Source organism: Eutrigla gurnardus (genome assembly GCF_963514095.1).
Source record: "Eutrigla gurnardus genome assembly, chromosome: 13".
NCBI classification, from domain to species: domain Eukaryota; kingdom Metazoa; phylum Chordata; class Actinopteri; order Perciformes; family Triglidae; genus Eutrigla; species Eutrigla gurnardus.
This window is the reverse complement of record NC_139936.1, coordinates 21,070,803-21,087,483: the sequence shown is the minus strand read 5'-3', so window position 1 is coordinate 21,087,483 and position 16,681 is coordinate 21,070,803. Positions and strand designations below refer to the sequence as shown.

The 16,681-nt window shown below is 44.0% G+C and overlaps 2 protein-coding genes across 3 annotated transcripts; both read left to right on the top strand.

The window, feature by feature from the left end:
• Nucleotides 1-7,948: 7,948 nt before the first annotated feature.
• Nucleotides 7,949-10,334, top strand: selenoe (selenoprotein e; the record flags this gene model as incomplete). Its single annotated transcript, XM_084024932.1, has 4 exons — nt 7,949-8,056; nt 8,311-8,387; nt 9,092-9,170; nt 10,035-10,334. The coding sequence occupies 4 exons, from the start codon at nt 7,949-7,951 to the stop codon at nt 10,176-10,178; spliced, it is 408 nt and encodes a 135-aa protein (XP_083881058.1). The 3' UTR covers nt 10,179-10,334.
• A 318-nt stretch (nt 10,335-10,652) lies between these two features.
• On the top strand, nt 10,653-15,202 carry LOC311023247 (transmembrane protein 17A). Of its 2 annotated transcripts, none has more exons than XM_084024954.1 (4): nt 10,653-10,921; nt 11,269-11,369; nt 13,504-13,617; nt 13,870-15,202. In XM_084024954.1, exons 1-4 carry the CDS (start codon nt 10,795-10,797, stop codon nt 14,170-14,172), a joined length of 645 nt encoding a protein of 214 aa, XP_083881080.1. In that variant the 5' UTR covers nt 10,653-10,794; the 3' UTR covers nt 14,173-15,202. The 2 variants fall into 2 exon arrangements, with proteins under 2 accessions (XP_083881080.1, XP_083881079.1); XM_084024953.1 differs by having other exon boundaries at nt 11,269-11,375.
• The last annotated feature ends 1,479 nt before the right edge of the window (nt 15,203-16,681 follow it).

Below are 16,681 nucleotides of genomic sequence, written 5' to 3'. Positions count from 1 at the left end.
CCTTTTCATTTCCATTTTTAATTCCACACTTCCCTTAATCCCCCATCCCCCCCGGATCATCCCATTTTTTCATGTGACAATGGCTTGAAGAACTGATTCATTGCCAAGTTGAAGAGGAATGTTGACACAACTGCCTCCATCTGCCCGTCCTCAACTCGCAGATGGATTAGATCCTCAGCTGAGCATTCCGACACATGGTCTCCGGCTTCTCATCCTTGACATGTTGCGGGGCGAAAAGTCACAGCTTGGAAACATGCAGTGAGCAGCGTTTCAGGATAAACTGTGTTAATTGAGCATGTGAACAACTTGTGATGGATTTCTGTGCCTGCTGCTTTTGCATGGATTGGAACAGGAGAGGCCTGTGGATGATTATGGAACTTTGGCGTTCTCATATCCCCTCTGCAGTCGACTAAGAGTAATACTGTGCTTGTTTTAAGGTTGACGTGTGAAACATGAATTCGCTTTGACGCTGCGACACAAAGGAACACAAAGGAGCGACTATATAGTATAACGCAATGCTTGGTCAAAGAGTCAGCGTTAGGAGTGTGGGAAGGGGGTTCAGTGACATGCAGGCTGCCAGTCTAAACATGACTTGGAGCTGGGGCGCCCTCGCTTTGCCAAGTCTATAGAAGCAGCGAGGCTTTAAAACTCAGGCCCTATGAGTCAGCCAAAAGCCCTGGACTCAGAAAACCTATTCCAGTCCCTGTGTTTCCACGGCAACGGGAACAGATTGGAACCACATCTGGTAGCCATTTCAGTCCCTGCAAGGAGAGGAAGAAAGAAATTTATGAGTGAGGGGGAAAAAGACAAATATTTTCTGCAACGCAAAGCAGAAAGAAAGTGGAGTCGAGTTACACTTGAAAGGGGATGAAAATATTAATCTGAGCGTGGATTCGGTCGAGAGCAGTTTTTCAGTGCCCACGTGAATTCAGGGTAATGGATTAAGCTTTTACTCCATTTGAGATGAAATCTTGTACGAGGCACTAAGTGGAAAGTCGCTGCCGTTAGCGTGCATGGGTTAGATGTGCTCAAGAAACAAAAGGCAAGACTTCATGTGGTCATAGAGAGCCATTTTTCTCATTTGTTTTGAAAACCTACAGCCGAAATGCTTGCAGTGTTCGTGAAAAGATACTCCCAGAAAAACCACAACGTAATAGTCTGCAAGAGTCTGAGGTTTTGACGCTTCCAATTGAAGAGTAGCTTTTTTGTTCTAGTGTTTAAACTACCCACCGTTTCACCGTGTGACATGGATGTGTCGGTTGCAGCAAGCTTTCCCTAAAAATCAGTCATCTCCCCGGCTGATTCATTGCATCAGACGCGGCCAGAGGGGGTTTTTGAAAAAGCAACTCCGATTCCCTGTCGACGTGCTGTCTGCGAGAAACGCTGGCTAATTGCAGTCCTCCTCACACGTTAAATGTTGTTTCTCAGCCCTGTGGAAATGCAGTAACTATGAAATGACATTTACTGGAAACGGAGCTGGTGCTTTTCTCAAGCCAAAACCACGAGAGCTGAGGTCAGCGGCGCAACCAGAACGGGGAGGAGAGACGGGCGACGGCATCCAATGTGTTTTGTCAAACGCGTATTTTCAGATTTCCAATGACATCCACGATTTGAGACCGCCTTTATGATTGACCCCGAAACTCCTTTGCAGCTCTTTAATGGACAAATTAAGAGCAACCACACAACAAGACCTCCCAAATAGAAGCTCAGACGAAGCTGTGGAAGTTCTGAATCTAGGTCAAAAGAGCTGAGACTGAAAGACTCTTGTTTTTAAAGTCAATGCATGAGACTGAAAAAGCTATTAACTTTCTATCACTCACTTTGTGTCGTCTGTGACATGTCAAACTACTTAAAGCTGCATCATCATTCCAGCAGTGCTTCTGGAAGACGCAGAGTTTTCATCTTGACAAGTTCTATAAATGTGGAAATACAAATATAAATAGCCAGAAATGTAATTAAGACACAGTTGCACTCTATCCAGATGGAGATTTTTCTTTCTCTACCCCCCTCTCTTTCTTTTCTCATGGAGGGGTGTGCAGAAAGTTGTCTGGGGCTTCAAATTGCCCTGGATTTTTCCCCCTTTGTCAGCATACTGCTATGGAATGAGTGTATTAGCGAAGAGAAGACTTGGACGGCTAATAGAAAGCAGATCAGTCAGATGTGCTTTCTTTCTCTCCGTTCCTCTCTTTCTTTTCTTAAACCCTCTCTCTTTCTCTCATGTTTTTCATGATGGTGCTTACTTTCCTTCTCCCTCATTCACTCCTTCCTTCCCCCCTCCCCCCGTCCTTTATTTCCTCACACACCCATCCATCCGCTATCTGTGCAGTAAAGTGGGACTTCAGACTTCATAATGTGGCTTGAGGTTTCAGCTTTCACATAATTCCACAGACGGATCCAACATTTATTTTTTCCTTTCTGCTTCTCACTCACTCACTCCAGCCTAGATCAGCAGAGAGAGAGAGAGAGAGAGAGAGAGAGAGAGAGAGAGAGAGAGAGAGAGAGAGAGAGAGAGAGAGAGCCGCTGCCTTATTCCAGATATTGGGAAGGAAAATGATCACAAGACTGAATGTGTTTGCCAAAAAACCAAAGAAAATAAGCAGATGGCTTATGTTTTCATGCACTGAACCCCAACTGTCCCAACAATCAGGCCTGTCTGCGACCGGCGAACTGTAGCTTACAACAGCTTTGTTGTTTGAGACGCAAACTTTCACTCCAAATTGCATAAACCAGCCACGGGAACACATGTTGAAGCGGGGGTTGCTCGCCTCTCGCCTGCAGGGACACTTCCCTGTTTTTCAAACCGCATCAGATTTGCTTTATCACATCCTTGTGACTCAGAGGCCAGGTAAGGATGATTCACACCCGTGGCCTATTTGGTGAGACACACTTTGATAACAGCAGTTGCCTCCACTTGTATGTGGATGCCGGGATAGAGTCGGCTCCGTGTGGCTGCAGTGCACTGGCATGTGAAGGGAAGTGCTGGCTGTGTGTTTGCCGTGGCCGTGGCTCTATGCTGGTGTGTACCCGACCCTCACAGCCCTGTTTTACTTCACAGGACAACACTGGAGCCATTATGGGAAGCCATGTGTTTCTGATTACCCACACACAGATTAGAGGGAGGGGAGCAGCGGTTGCTGTCTGCTTGCCCCACGGCTCCTCTGATGTGGCCAGCAACTGGACATCCATCAGTGCAAAATCTCTCCTCCACCCTCGCCCCCTTCCCACCTCTACGGCCAGCCCTCGCATCCGCTATGATGTCATAACGAGGCCCCAGCTATCGCCTTATCTTATTTCCCCATTTTTAAATATGCAAATGCTGGAATCTTTGTCGGGGAAATGATTCCTACTTGACCTACATATCGTGCCAAAAGCACCACGCTGTCACTGCTGTTTTCTTGAAAACGCTTGTCGTTAAATCGTAAACACTGTTGTGACTCACGCATGTGACCGCAGGAGAAAAGTATTGTGTTCTTTGTTGCTCTGGGCGATGTGATACTTATTTGATCTCCACAGGGAAATTCTCTTTTGATTGGCCCCAGTCTAGGGAGGTCAGAGGTCAGGGTCGGCTACAGAACAGCATCACCCAGTGTGTGAGGGATCAATGATTTGCAGGACAAGTGTTCTCAAACCGTCTAAATCCTTACTTAACCCAAACATTGGAAGTGATAAAACATGACATTTTTATTTATTGCTAAATTTGAAATCCATGTTTTATGTTTGTGAAAGTTTTCCTTATTCAGCCATGTGGATGCCTATTGCTCAAAAGGCTTTCTTCATGAAATTTCCTGAAAGTTGTGTAACTATAAAATGCTGCAGGGAGAACCTTTTTTTATTGGTAACATCGGACCGGTACCCCAAACGAAGCGTTTACACGTTTTGTTCCGCAAGATAATCTTCACAAATGAACACCACTGTTATCGCCATAGCCAAACACCCCTTTCAAAAACCTATTAATTTTGAATTATGAGAACCAGAGGTATAAAAAATGTTTTAGTACTCATTCCTTACCTCTATAATGTTTCAATTAAGTCTACAAAACTGGTTTATCACGTGTGCAGCAAAATTTCTGAATCACTGTTTTAGTGATTATTTGTGAATCGGTGCATGTTGCAAGGATTCCTTGATAATTTACTTAAAGATGGATAAACATTTTGGGAAATACTCGCTTTCCACCTGAGGGTTACAAGAGAAGATGGATTCCTCCCTCATAACTGTTTCGAACTGGAGCTAGCAGCTAGTTAGCTTAGCATGAAGACCAGAAACAAGGGGGGGAACAGCTAGCCCGGCTCTCACTGAGGGTTTCACTTGGGATTATGTGCAGGTCTTTTTCTTAGCCGGATGCAGTGAATTCCTACCTATTCACATCAATCTTCTCATCTAACTCTTGGCAGGAAAGCTAATCGTTTATTTCCGAAAATGTCAAACTCTTCCTGTAAGTAAAGTAATATCACAGTCTTTTCAGAATTTGGACAGAAGTATGGGCCAGATGTATTGAAAGCATATACTCATTATTTCTGAAACAGATTGAGGTGGAGCTCATTTTAACCATTTATAGGCCGTAATCACAATAAAAAAGCATCAGTCTTTTCCCACTTCCACCATCAACATTACAAAGACCCTGTAAACAAGGTCACTGGCAGCAAACCACGCTCGTCACCCGATGCCTGTACAACACAGGACTTCTGCCAAGGCCAGCAGCGTCTTGCAGCCTTCTGCGGCCTCCCTGTGTGGGGAAAATTGGAGCCACTTATTTTAGGTCGTAGGTTCAAGCCGACCACGAGCTAAATCAAACTCAGTGACGTTCGCGTTTACTCCGCGAGCTGTAAATTTGCTTGCAGTTAGTGTCACACGTAGACATTTCGCTCAATAAAAAGAAAAATACAATCCCTAAATCAGTCTCAACCACCCAATAAAATGCTGCAGATTACATTTATAGAATGAAAAAGTTAATCTCACCACGTACATACCCTCTGTAACACAAACACATACAATGTAAGAAAAACATTTATTCTTGTTCACTCTGTGTGCCCCTAAATTGCCCCCAAGGGACAAATAAAGTTTTTTGAATTGAATTGAACAGATAATGTCCTGGCAGGAAATGACAACAGTGTTGCCATGGTGATTAACTGACAGATTTCAGGTTTCTTTCACTATAGGAAATGCCTTCAAATTATATATATTTTTTTACGTTTCTCAGTACAAATTCATATTTTAGGTTTTCTTCACCAGATGTGGTGTTATTTTTTGGGATTTGTTTTTTTAGTAGAGGAAGTAATGTTTTAACCTAATAGTGCCTTTAACCTCCATGAGATGATGTCCACTTGCTGTACTGTATACAGCGCAGAGAACTCACATTGTGTTCTTATTGAAAGAAGTGCTCACTTCTTACCACTATGCATCTCTTCTTTAGAAGCAGACCGGAGCGCAGCAGGCAGACAGGCTTCCCCCCATGTAGCCCCGAGGCTCCAGACTGATAGGCACACTCACGCACAGACACTCACACACTCACACACACACACACACATGCACAGATAACTGCTTTTATTTAAAAGTTATATTGTTATTCATCTCCCTTGGTCACCCTTAAACATACAAATAAAAGGATCCCTTTAAAGCAAAAAGAAAAAGAAGTGGATATTTCTCACAAAACGGCCGTGCACATCACAAGACAGCCAAACTGTTGCCCCACTGCTGCTGGTAGGCAGCATCCGGTGCTCCAGAGAAACAGGAAGTGTGTGTGTCTAATAACAAGCTCTCTCAGGGGGGGGAGCAGGATTACAGTGAGGTGTTGTAGCGTTTGATCTTTTGCCAGCTGCAAGTGTTGCCATTTGCAGAGCTCCAACTGAAAAAAAAAAAAAGTTGCTCAGTACCAATTTTGTGATCTTCATCGTCCATACGTCTCCGTTCCGTAAACCTCTAGTTATAAATGACTGCGTTTTCCCCTTTGTCAGCAAATTAATAATAACAACATCCCCTTTTTTGGCATGCACTACATGATGTGAGCTGAAACATGCTGAACGTGAACACATATGGTATGCATCCACACATATAGACCGAGGAGTCGACCCCACCCCCACCGCTCATTGTGTTTCCTCCCCCTCTCCACTCTCTCGTTCTCTAAATCAACTATTTAACTTCTTTTCGGCTGACCGTGCATTGTGGGAAACAGCAGTGCAACTTTAAAACACAAACACGGCAAAAAATACTCCAGCAAAGAGAAGTGTACAGGCCCACGGATTTACGATGGCTGCCAAGGGGAGGAAACCCTGTTAAAAAAGGGGGGCCGTTTTACTGCCATTTGACACATAATCTCAAACAGTACATGCAGAGCCCGGGACCCTGAGCTGCAGAGCTCTGTGTCTGGAAAAGATAGAGAGAGAGAGATGGTTTGGCTTCAGCATTCCAGGCGGGAATGGTTTGTTTTTGTTGGAAACATAATTGTCTGTGGCTACGGATTTGCAAGTACATTTTTACCCGCCAAACTGCCATGAAGCGTAGATGTGGGTGTTGCCGCCCTCTTGTGGTGACCTGATGCCCTTGCACTTACACAACACAGGAGTCGAGTAAACTTGGAAGAGGGAGAGATGTTTTCCTCTTCCAGGGGTGTGAACACGGCGCAAAAGTGCTGTGCTGTCATGAGGTCTGATTGTCTGATTTCATACGAAAGTACACAATGGGATTAAACAGGATTTCTTCTTCTGCAACTCAGTGAGGAAGACGATGCAACTGGAGGATTGCCATGTTATGTTACTGTATGATGATGGCCTCTAACTACTTGAGGACAAACAGCATGCAATGTTAACACTGTGTATTAAGATACATTTGGACGTCAAACTTAAACAATGTAGAACATGATAATATCACAGAATTAAATTCTGCACATATAATTTGGATTTAAAGGAATAGTTTCATGTTCTGGGGAATTAGTTTATTTGCTTCCTGCAGCCATTCTGTGCTGCGCCTCTGGGAAATCACTGTGCCCGGCTGTGAGGCAAGGAACCATTAAGACATGTAACTCCCCTTTAAATGAATGAACCTAGCAAACAAGATGAGACAGTGCTAAAGCTACTACAGCAGGCCTAGAAATATGACCTGGACCTCCAGCAGCACGGTGTCAGTGTCGGCACCCAGCTGGGACCGAGTCGGAGCTTCACACCAGAAGCCAGATGGGGCCAGATCCAGTAAGGTTGCTGCTCCGGGTGCAGCTTGTATTCATCAGATCCACCCGTCGCTCCTCCACAGTCCAAATATGGTCACTTCTGTTAACTGGTTGCAAAATACCAAGATGGCAAATGTTGTCACTAACAAATCTATGAGTTTGGAAACGTTCCCTTGGTTAATACGGACACTCTCGTACCTGATCAGAGAATCAAAATCATTTTCTTTTTCGTCCAAAAACAAATTAATTTTTAAATAATATTTGACTTGGATGGAACAAATGAGAACAAGGTCAAATCCTGTTTTTCTTTCTTGAAGGACAAAAAACAACTAAAATGAGCTTTTCAGCTGCCATGAGAGTGTGTCCGGCTCGTGGAGGCCATCAACCACCTGCAGGTTAACTGTGTGAGAAAAAGTGATAAGAGCACAGATGCTGTGTGGTTTCTGTGGACCCTCGATGACATCTGATGTGGAAGAAACTATAAACTGTGCAGCCAGGGGCGTCTACGTTGCCCTTGGGAAATCATAATCAGCCTAATAACTAAGACTGGAGCCAAAATAACAATATGGCTAACCAGTGACCTGCTCCTCAAACTGTAAAGACTTTGTAAGAGAAAAACAACAAGAAACTGTGAGAAAAATCCAACACAGGAGGGCACTGCTCCCCTACAGGAATCCGTCATGGTCATTTCCACCCTGAGAAAGTGTCCATGTGGATTACAGGGTTACACATTGTTGGTCGTAACTTGAGCAGAAACACTGAAGGATCTTAATTTGTCGCTAAAAAAAAATGTGGGCCTTCTTGGTGCTCACTCTATTCCTCGCTGTTAGGGCATCAGACACTAACGACGACACAGCGGTTGAAGAAAAGCTTGACATAGCCAGAGGTAAACTGCTGGTGAGTATCCTTTATGTACTCTCATCTGGATATGTGATATCGGAGACAGTTTGACATTAAATAATTACATGGCGAAAGGAGAGGGAGAAGGGGACATGGAGGAGATGAGCGATAAGCCGTGTGCTGTCATGTCAGTATGTATTCTGCTGAGACCTGAGACCTGTTTCTGCCACCTTTGATCACAGCGAGAACAGAGCGTGCACAATGCTATTTGTCATGCTGTTTTTAACAACTGTGTGCTGTCGTCCCTGCAGGCTCCCAGTGTGGTCGGGTGAGGAATAAAGAAGATGCCCGAGCTCCATCATTTTCTCATGGAGCGCTGGGCGTTATAGTATCCTTTTTGTTCTTCCGATCCTCAGATTGTTTGTAAGAGCAGGTCGACAACCTCCGGGTCTGAATAAGTGAAGCCTTAAACTTGCATTCTCTCTGTTCGCCATCAGGAGGCGACTCCTTTGTTTGCGAAAAGACTGTAAACAGTGCTGCTGAAAATGCGGTTCAAATTGGCCCGGCTGGGGTTCAAATCCAGGTTTGGGTTCCTTCTGTGAAGCGCCGTCGCTACCACGCTATTAATGCAACTAGCTAGTAAGTGGACTTTAAAACTTGTACTGCGAAGCTAACTGTGTTAACAGCTTCACAGCAGAAGCTAGATATATCCAGTTAGGTTGCTGCTTGTGTTAGTCAGATCCACCCGTCGCTCTTCCACAGTCCAAATATGGTCACTTCCTTCACTGATCCAACATAAGGCCAAAATACCAAACTCGAGGCTTCAAAACAGTAGTCCACAAACCAATTGGTGACATCACAATGACTCCACGTCTTATATGAAGTCTCTGATTAAGATTTGAACTGAAAACACACATTCTCTCATGACCTTATTCGCAAGTTTCCAAGTCAAGTGGCAGCTCTGTGAGCTTTTGGAAACTCCTCCGAGTCGAGCGAGCCTCAGAGTAGCGTAAACAGATGCTCGATCCGTGCTCCACCCTTCACCACGCTGTCTACCTGTTGTTTCCCCTTTATCCGTTCTTTCCTGTGTAGCCACAACTTGGAATATGATTCATCGGAGGAGAAGGATCCCCGTCTGATACTCTATAACCAAAAGGACGAGGTTGTAAAGGTGAGATATGAGTTCAGGGATATTTTCTTTTCTTTTTTGTTGCACATCCGCCTCGTAACAGGGTTTATCTAGGGAGCTCCGGGATGTCAAGACGGATTCTGTTTTAGGACTGCTGCATCTGATCTCAGATCCTCTGTCAGATAGCGAGTCACACAGACCCGAGTGTGTTTGAAAGAGCGAGACAGCAAGTTTCCAAAAGAAAAAACAGATGGCAAAAAAGAGAGAGTAAGAAAGTGTATAAATTAGAGTTTCAGACAGCTGAGCAATATATATTTTTTATTGAAGGCGGATAGTTGATATGTATGCTGATATGAAACTGAACATTTTTATGCCCTGAAATGACAACTGTTCAGTGTTTCCCACTGACATTAGTTTTTCGTTAGTGTAGGAAAAGCCCATGAATCTGCATTTAGGCCGACAGGAGACAATAAAAGTCTCCACTGTAACCAACGCTAATGAATAAATGTAGCGTCAGCCGCTTCGACATGCACAAAGAGCAACCGATGTGATTTTAAAAGTCAAGCGCTCACGCACTTTACTGCTTCGCTGAGGTTTTTCTTTTCTTTCTGACTATTGTTTCTTGTTTTCATGTTTTATTTCATAACGTGGGCACCCTTTAAAATGCTCATTTGACCTTATAAATATTTATTCCAGAGATGGAATTATTGAACATAACAATAAATGTGAGGGTCTAGGGGTCCGTGTCCTTTTCTATATATCAACAGTGACTGAATAAATCCAATTTTGCTATTAACAAACTAATGTGAATCAGAATATACTGTAGCTGCTCTGCACACGTACTTTACACTACTTATAGACTTTAACTAAATGCATGTGTGTGGTGTTTCCCTCCCGACACATCAGACTGTTCCCGTGAAGGAAATGAAGGCGGACGAGATCAGCAGCCTTCTGGACTCGCTGGGTTTCTACCAGAGGTCCCAGAAAGGGGAAGAGGTGCCAGAGGAGTTCCAGCATTTCCCCCTGCGCACCCCAAGGGACGAGCTGTGACGACGCCTTGTGGCCGAACTCTGCCGCTGCACGCCGGTCACATTAATGACGAGTGGGGCCCCAAGGCCAAACGATAAGCCAGGCATCACTCTGAGGACTTGCTGGCCGGGTGCAGCGTTAGTCACTGTGTCACTCTGTTTATGTGCTTTCAATAAAAAAAGGCTTTGAAACACATGATTGATCTGATGAATGTCTCCTAGTCACCTGCCACAGTTCATAGTAAAACAAGGAGTCGGCACACTCTGGAAACCATATTCACATAAAGTTTTAATGAACATTCATTTTTCATTTTTGTTTTATTTTGGTCCCTTTTTTATTTTTGTAAAGCTGAAATAAATTCAACTCTGGCAATAAACAACCATAGCAGCCATGCTGCAGTCTCAGCCTAATCCTCAATCCGCCTCCCCCTTTATAATCTGATTAGCAGTGGCGTCTGCCAGCATGCGTCTGTGTGTGTGTCTGTGTGTGTGTGTCCATTTGTATCCGTGTCTTGTGTACTTGTACAACTTCAGACGACGAAGGATTGCCAGCAGACGCTGGAACACGAGCGCAGTTTTGGGCCGTTTAACACTTACTGAACTCCTTGGCTCGGTCATGGTCACCAGCTTTACCCACAATGCCTGTGTTTTACTCACCTGTTCCCGAGAACCTGCAGATGGGTCTGGCCTACATGGGGGGCTCTGTGTTCACCAACAACAGGACAGCAGACAGCGACTTCACCAGGGAGCAGGAGGACGCCTCCGGTCGGTTACTGCTTCCTGTTTTGTAGTCTACCGCCGTACAATGTAATATGACATTGTGTTATATATGTTACATGGAAAATGTGTGATGTGTAACTCAAACAAAAGTGATATCACTGAAGGGTAGACAATATAATGTTTATCACGAACCATTCAGGTGAACGTGTTTTCTTCTGGGTTGTTGTAAACCTGTGATTGTCGTCATAATTTGAAATGCTTTATCACTTGACAAGTTAATTCTATTTGATTGACTGATGCTTCTGCAATACTTTTTTTGTTTTTAGCCTTTTTGGGGGATTTGTCCTGGTCTAATGTCACTCTAAAGCCTACTATTGGTGTTTGTCTTGCAGTGGTCAACGAGCTGGTTTCCCATCTTCCCCTGCAGATTCTCCTGTACTTCAACATGTTTTATTTACCCTGTTGGTGGTTTTCTGCTGTTTTCATGTTGGAAGTAAAGGTTAGTACACTGGCAAAATTATTGTGTCTACTATTTAGATATTAAATAAATATAAATGCTTTTATATATTTTTATTCATCATATATTTATAATTATAAGTTATATTAACAATATACAAGAACCAGGGATCGATGAGGTCACAAGTATTGATAGGTACCTCATTCAGTGAACAGTTCGGATGACCTGTAATTTAGTATCATTCATGCACAAACATAGTCCAATCAAAACAAGGCTTATTCTGGTGAATGAGAGTGATTCATGCTGCACTTTATGGGACTTAAAGACTTTAACCGTGTCAAAACATATATATTCTTAAGCATACAAAATGTTGTATGAGTGGGGATACTTTAAAGGAGAAATCCGGTCATTTTTGACCCCATTTTCATTGTCCCCAGGGTCATCCCGACTTATTAGAAGCAAAAAACCCGACAAAAATTGACGTTGCCTAGCCCGAGATCTGTACCTGCCTGGCAGCCTTCCAGACTCGCTCCAATGCTAACCCATTGGGGCAACTTTTATCTGCTTTCCTGGGCCTCAGAAAACAATTCCAAGACCTATGCAACACAGGTTGGGTCCGTACGAGACACCACGGCGCTCGTTTAGCTCAAATAGTGTGGCAAAACGACATAAATATGTGTGTTTTTGCATGGAGTTACTCACCTCAAATCACCCCGTAGACATTAGCAGTAGATAGCCGAGCGCCTGTCGTCCCTCCCAGTCACCGCAGAAACAAAAACGTTTTTCACGTAGTTTTGATTTTGTATCCATAAAGAAACGACCGAGCTGAGCAGTCGTCATGTCCGTAATCCATGAAGCTGTTATGTCCATATGTATGACTATGTTACACATAGCAACAACTTCTTACAGCTAAACAGTAGCCTTGGACATAACGGCTTTATGGATTTATTACGGACATGACGACTGCACTGCTCGGTCGTTTCTTTATGGATACAAAATCAAAACTACGAGGAAAACGTTTTCGTTTCTGTGGTGAGTAGGAGGGACGAGCGCCCGGCACGTTACTAGCTGTAAGCTATCGTTGCTATGTGTAACATAGTCATACATATGGACATAACAGCTTCATGGATTACGGACATGACGACTGCTCACCTCGGTCGTTTCTTTATGGATACAAAATCAAAACTACGTGGAAAACGTTTTCGTTTCTGTGGTGACAGGGACGACAGGCGCTCGGCTATCTACTGCTAATGTCTACAGGGTGATTTGAGGTGAGTAACTCCATGCAAAAACACACATATTTATGTTGTTTTGCCACACTATTTGAGCTAAACGAGCGCTGTGGTGTCTCGTACGGACCCAACCTGTGTTGCATAGGTCTTGGAATTGTTTTCTGGGGCCCAGGAAAGCAGATATAACGTGCCCCAATGGGTTAGCATTGGAGCGAGTCTGGAAGGCTGCCAGGCAGGTACAGATCTCGGGCTAGGCAACGTCAATTTTTGTCGTTTTTTTTGCTTCGAATAAGTCGGGATGACCCTGGGGACAACGGAAATGGGGTAAAAAATGACCGGATTTCTCCTTTAATGTATTCAGAAGTAGCAGAACTTGTCAAGCTCACAATGGCACTGTGTCTAAATGACTTTGGCGCCCTCTAGTGGTGACAGCAAAGAATACCTATGGCAACTGTCTGATCAAACCGATGCTACTGATCGAAGGCTGGGACACAGTCTTGCACTAAGGGGTGTGACACAAGTGTAAGTGAAGCTGCCATGATGGAAGGTTACTGCAGACGGATCTACACTCCAGTGAATGGTGGTCGATACACAGCAGATTGTTCTCTAATAGAAAGTGTGGTCTTTTAGATGAGATATTGTGAATAAATGCAGAATTCTCCTCCATAAAGCAAGCTATGCCATCCTCCCTGTGGTCTCCTCAGCGAATCAATCGTCCTCGTGTTCTAGGATCGTGCGCCAGCTAGTGAGCCTTTTTGGCAAGAGCAGACCAGATTTGACTGCGCATGTGTTGTTCCCCAATGATCTCTTCTCTCAACCCTCCTTGGATCAAACCAGGGAAAAAGGATGTTCAGGTGCGTTTGTCTGCACACTGAAGTCCTGTGAAGTAAAAGACACTTTCAAACCTTCCTGACATTCCTGCTCTGCTTTTTTTCCAGTTCTATTATCTTCCCGGGTACTACCAGGCTCTGCTCATCACCGGGATGATCCTCCTCACAGTCATTGAAGTGGTCCGACTTTATCTGGGCTACATCGGAAACCTTAAAGAAAAGGTCATTCAAACCGGCAGCCTCTTTGAACCACAAGTCAGAGCTTTTTTTACGGACTAGTCTCCTGATTAACACAGCAGAGGAAGTGTCTGCTTAAGAGTGTGTAAACAATCGGCCCTTGGCCCCAACTAGTGTGTGCAGCATGCGTGTGTGTGTGTTTGCTTTCAAGCGAAGCACTTGAGGCCTGTCTGCTCCACTGTATCTTTGCATCGCCTCCATCCACTGACTCCTAAAATCCTCCCTCCCTGTCATCAGGTGCCAGAGCTGGCGGCCTTCTGGCTCCTGTCTTTCATGTTCCAGCTGCCGGTGCTGCTCTTCTTCCTGACCGACGAGGGAATCATCATCCTGCCTTTGGAGAGAGCCGTCCACTCCCTGTTCCTCCTCTTCCTGCTGGCCCAGATCCTGGCCTCCTTCCTGGCACTCAGGACCATGACCCGAAAGCTCACCCTGCTCTTCCATCTGCGCCAGTTTGGCAAGGTGGAGAGCTTCCGCCACGCAGGGATGAGCCCCGTGTACGGGTTGCCCTACCACCGCAGCGTGCTGCCCATGTCCCCGTGATATGTCCCATTAAAGTCAAACTCCTTTTTCTAGCTGCTTATCGTGATGAACCAACTCTTAATAACCAAAACTTCATTTACGTTGTCTTTTGCTGATTTTTCTAAAAAAAAAAAATAAAAAATCTTCACAGATTTGGATGGATTTGGATGTTTTAAGTTTCCCAGATTGCCTCTCTGCAAATGCCATGCAATGTTAGCTTGTTACTTTCTATTGTGAGCATTTAAATACAGCTATCCAGCTATTTCTTAGAATGTTGGTTGTGTACATTTTTATGCATTGCGAATGCATTGCATTCTGGTATGTTGAGGTCACTAATGTGCCATATCTTTCTGTACAGTACGACTTTTAAAAGCTGATGTAAAATGATAGCTCGAGAAAGAAACCCGACATTTGCTGGTGATGTTTTAAAACAATGATAAATTATAATTTCAGGCCCACTCAAGAACCTGACGCTGAGTCAGCTAAACTGTCATGGAGTGAGATGGTAAAAACACAAGGCAGTACATTGCCGGTAGCCGATTTGATCAAACAGTGTTCACTTTTTCCTCTTCTTTAATGATGATGGATGATGGAGGCTGAAGTGTTGGGAGACGGAATTGCTTTTACCGAGGTAGATTCATTTTCTATGCCCACGAGACAAGATTACTGTTTCCCAGGTACACTGAGCAGCCTGATCTTTTGTTCCTGGAAGGAACAACCAGAGACTTACTTGAAATTCTCCAGATCCATCTTGAAGTCATCCCTTACACCATTACAGTTTGACGAGTGGGCTGCAGGAATCACATTCCTTCAGGCTTGTTAAGTGAAAGACTTTAAGATCTGACTGCAGCACAACTGTGTTAAAATATATGACCACACAGTGGCAGTCAGCCACCGTGAGAGGGACGGCAAGCGTCTGGCAGTGCTGCAGAGTCCAATGAGAACAGATTATCATGCTACACATGTCCCTATTAGGAAAACCCTCTGGCAGTAGGATAAATGTGATGCCTGTCCACACATGAATATGATGTTATCGCTTGATAATCTGTAAGAACAGGTCGTGTAATATAATAAAAAAAATGGAATTTCAGGTCTCCTCTCTTTTGGATGGAAAATTGGAGCCAGTGCAGATGTCACACTTTGTTTTCACAGTTTACAGCTAGTAGTTGGTGCTCTATTGTTGCTTCGCTGGTGAGATATAATTTAGAGTGCGGTGTGCACTAAGTAGTCAACAAGCTGGTTATGCTGAGAGTCCCCGTTATGCTTCTCTGCTTTACATACAGGAAACAACAAGCTGCAGTGGCTGCTGCACTAGTGGAGGATGCGATGTATGCTCACCACTACACAAAGTGGCTGCTCGAGAGACGACTCCAACGCGAGGTCACACAGTGCTGCAAGGAAAAGCCTGTTCATTTTTCTTATCTATTGACTCGGAGTTAAAACCCGTGCACAGAAAGGGTCGAAACCAGGCGGTCACTTCTGATTCTTATCAGTTAACACAAGATCATGGTCTCAATTGATGGCGACAGCTGGAATACTGGACTCAAGGCTTTAAAACTGTTGTTTTGGGTGACTGCTTTTTATTGGTTGAACCACCATGATTTAATAAGCAAAGTGGCTCGACGTAGAGACTCGATGTAAGAAGTGGACGTAGTTTGAAGCCTTGAGTTTGGCAATTTGAGCCAATGAACAGAAGTGGCCATATTTGGACTGCCGGAGGAGTGACGGGTGGATCTGACGAACACCAGCAGATGAAAGGTCGTACAAGGTCCGATCACCCTTTAACTATGGGTGGGCAGATCGATCCCCAACTATCCATACTATGATCCTTTTTAACGATCGATTCTAGCGTCAATAGGATCGATAGCACTTTCAGTTTCTCTCTTCTAGTTCATTTCATTAAAGATTAGAACTGTGGTGAACATGCACTCACTTCTCCACTGTTGTTAACAATCATTTAGTGCCCCCTTCATAAGTACATAAGTCACTTTTAAAAATAAAAAGTATTGATATCAACAATAATGCACCATTTTGTAGTACAGCCCTACCCTGCCTTTAACCACAAGTTAAAGTGCTTTTTTTTCTTCTTCTTTTTTTTTTTTTTTTCCTGTATGACCTTGAGAAATGAAAGAAACTGCCACCTGTTGTGATGATCAGGCATCTTGGTGTTGGTGTTTCCAGCACAAAGATAAAAGGAAATAGACAAAGAGAAATGTTCTCTGTTGTTTGTTTTTAGAGTCAGGCAGGTTCTTTGTCCCAGGAGGACATTTATTTCCTCAGCCTGCACGTGCTTGAGTACGCAAACTACGTGCAGATGCACCCCATATATACATATTTACACCTATACATGTGTGCCCCGACATATATCTACATGTGAACTTCCATGTCCATGAAAATACATATTGTTGAATTTTATATAGGTCTGCTACTGCATAAAGGACAAAGCACCCATCAAAGCTGTTTGAAAGTCCTGTGTAAGAAATAATCTGAAGAGTGGATTGAGGGGTTGATCAGCATCAATGTATTGTGT